A 618-nucleotide genomic window follows, 5' to 3' on the forward strand; every position below is an offset into this window, starting at 1 on the left:
TGTACCACATCAACTTGTGATCTTGTGCTAGCGCTGAGACAGTAGAGAAGATTCATAAAAGGAAATTCCTCTTAATACTGAGTTAATGTTTGGGAGCAAAGCGATACTGTGAAATCCAACTCCCTCTCACTTGTCATGAAAGCATCCCCAATAAAGTAATGCGTGGGAGTATATTACCCCGTCTTAACCCACACAATGACACACACACACACGCCAAAAGGGATACAGAGATGACAGGCAGAGACGCGTTATCGGTTCAGAGACACTTGTCCTGGCCATTATCGTTAGCACGGGAAGTAGAGGATGGCCAACTTACCCCGGTAACTGTTTCCAGGCTTGTAAAATTCTGGATCGCCCTCCACCCTGAGGCTAAATTCATTATACCCTTCCCTCCGGGTGCCTTGGGCTCGCAGGATCCGACTGCAATATCCCTCGGATTTCGCGGCTTTCTCCAAGGTTTCGTCAGAAAAACCCTTCGCCACCAAGGGGAAAGTCAACGCCAGAAGCCGCAGGGCTAGAGGCTGCAGATGCGCTCCCATCCTCGGCGCTCCGCACAACTTTTTATCGTCGGGGCGGCGGCGGTGCCTGGGAGCCCGGCGGCGAGGGGTGCCGGGCCCG

The 618-nt window shown here is 52.9% G+C and overlaps 1 protein-coding gene across 1 annotated transcript in view; it reads right to left on the reverse strand.

The window, feature by feature from the left end:
• The window catches only part of SPON1 (spondin 1, extracellular matrix protein), a 205,922-nt gene extending 205,319 nt beyond the window's left edge, over positions 1-603 (reverse strand). The window contains exon 1 of the mRNA XM_009334496.1: positions 317-603. Coding sequence (XP_009332771.1) covers positions 317-539 — 223 coding nt within the window. The 5' untranslated portion in view covers positions 540-603. The remainder of the gene's footprint in view (positions 1-316) is intronic.
• Positions 604-618: the final 15 nt, after the last annotated feature.

This window comes from Pygoscelis adeliae, unplaced genomic scaffold (genome assembly GCF_000699105.1).
Source record: "Pygoscelis adeliae isolate BGI_AS28 unplaced genomic scaffold, ASM69910v1 Scaffold171, whole genome shotgun sequence".
Taxonomy (NCBI): Eukaryota; Metazoa; Chordata; class Aves; order Sphenisciformes; family Spheniscidae; genus Pygoscelis; species Pygoscelis adeliae.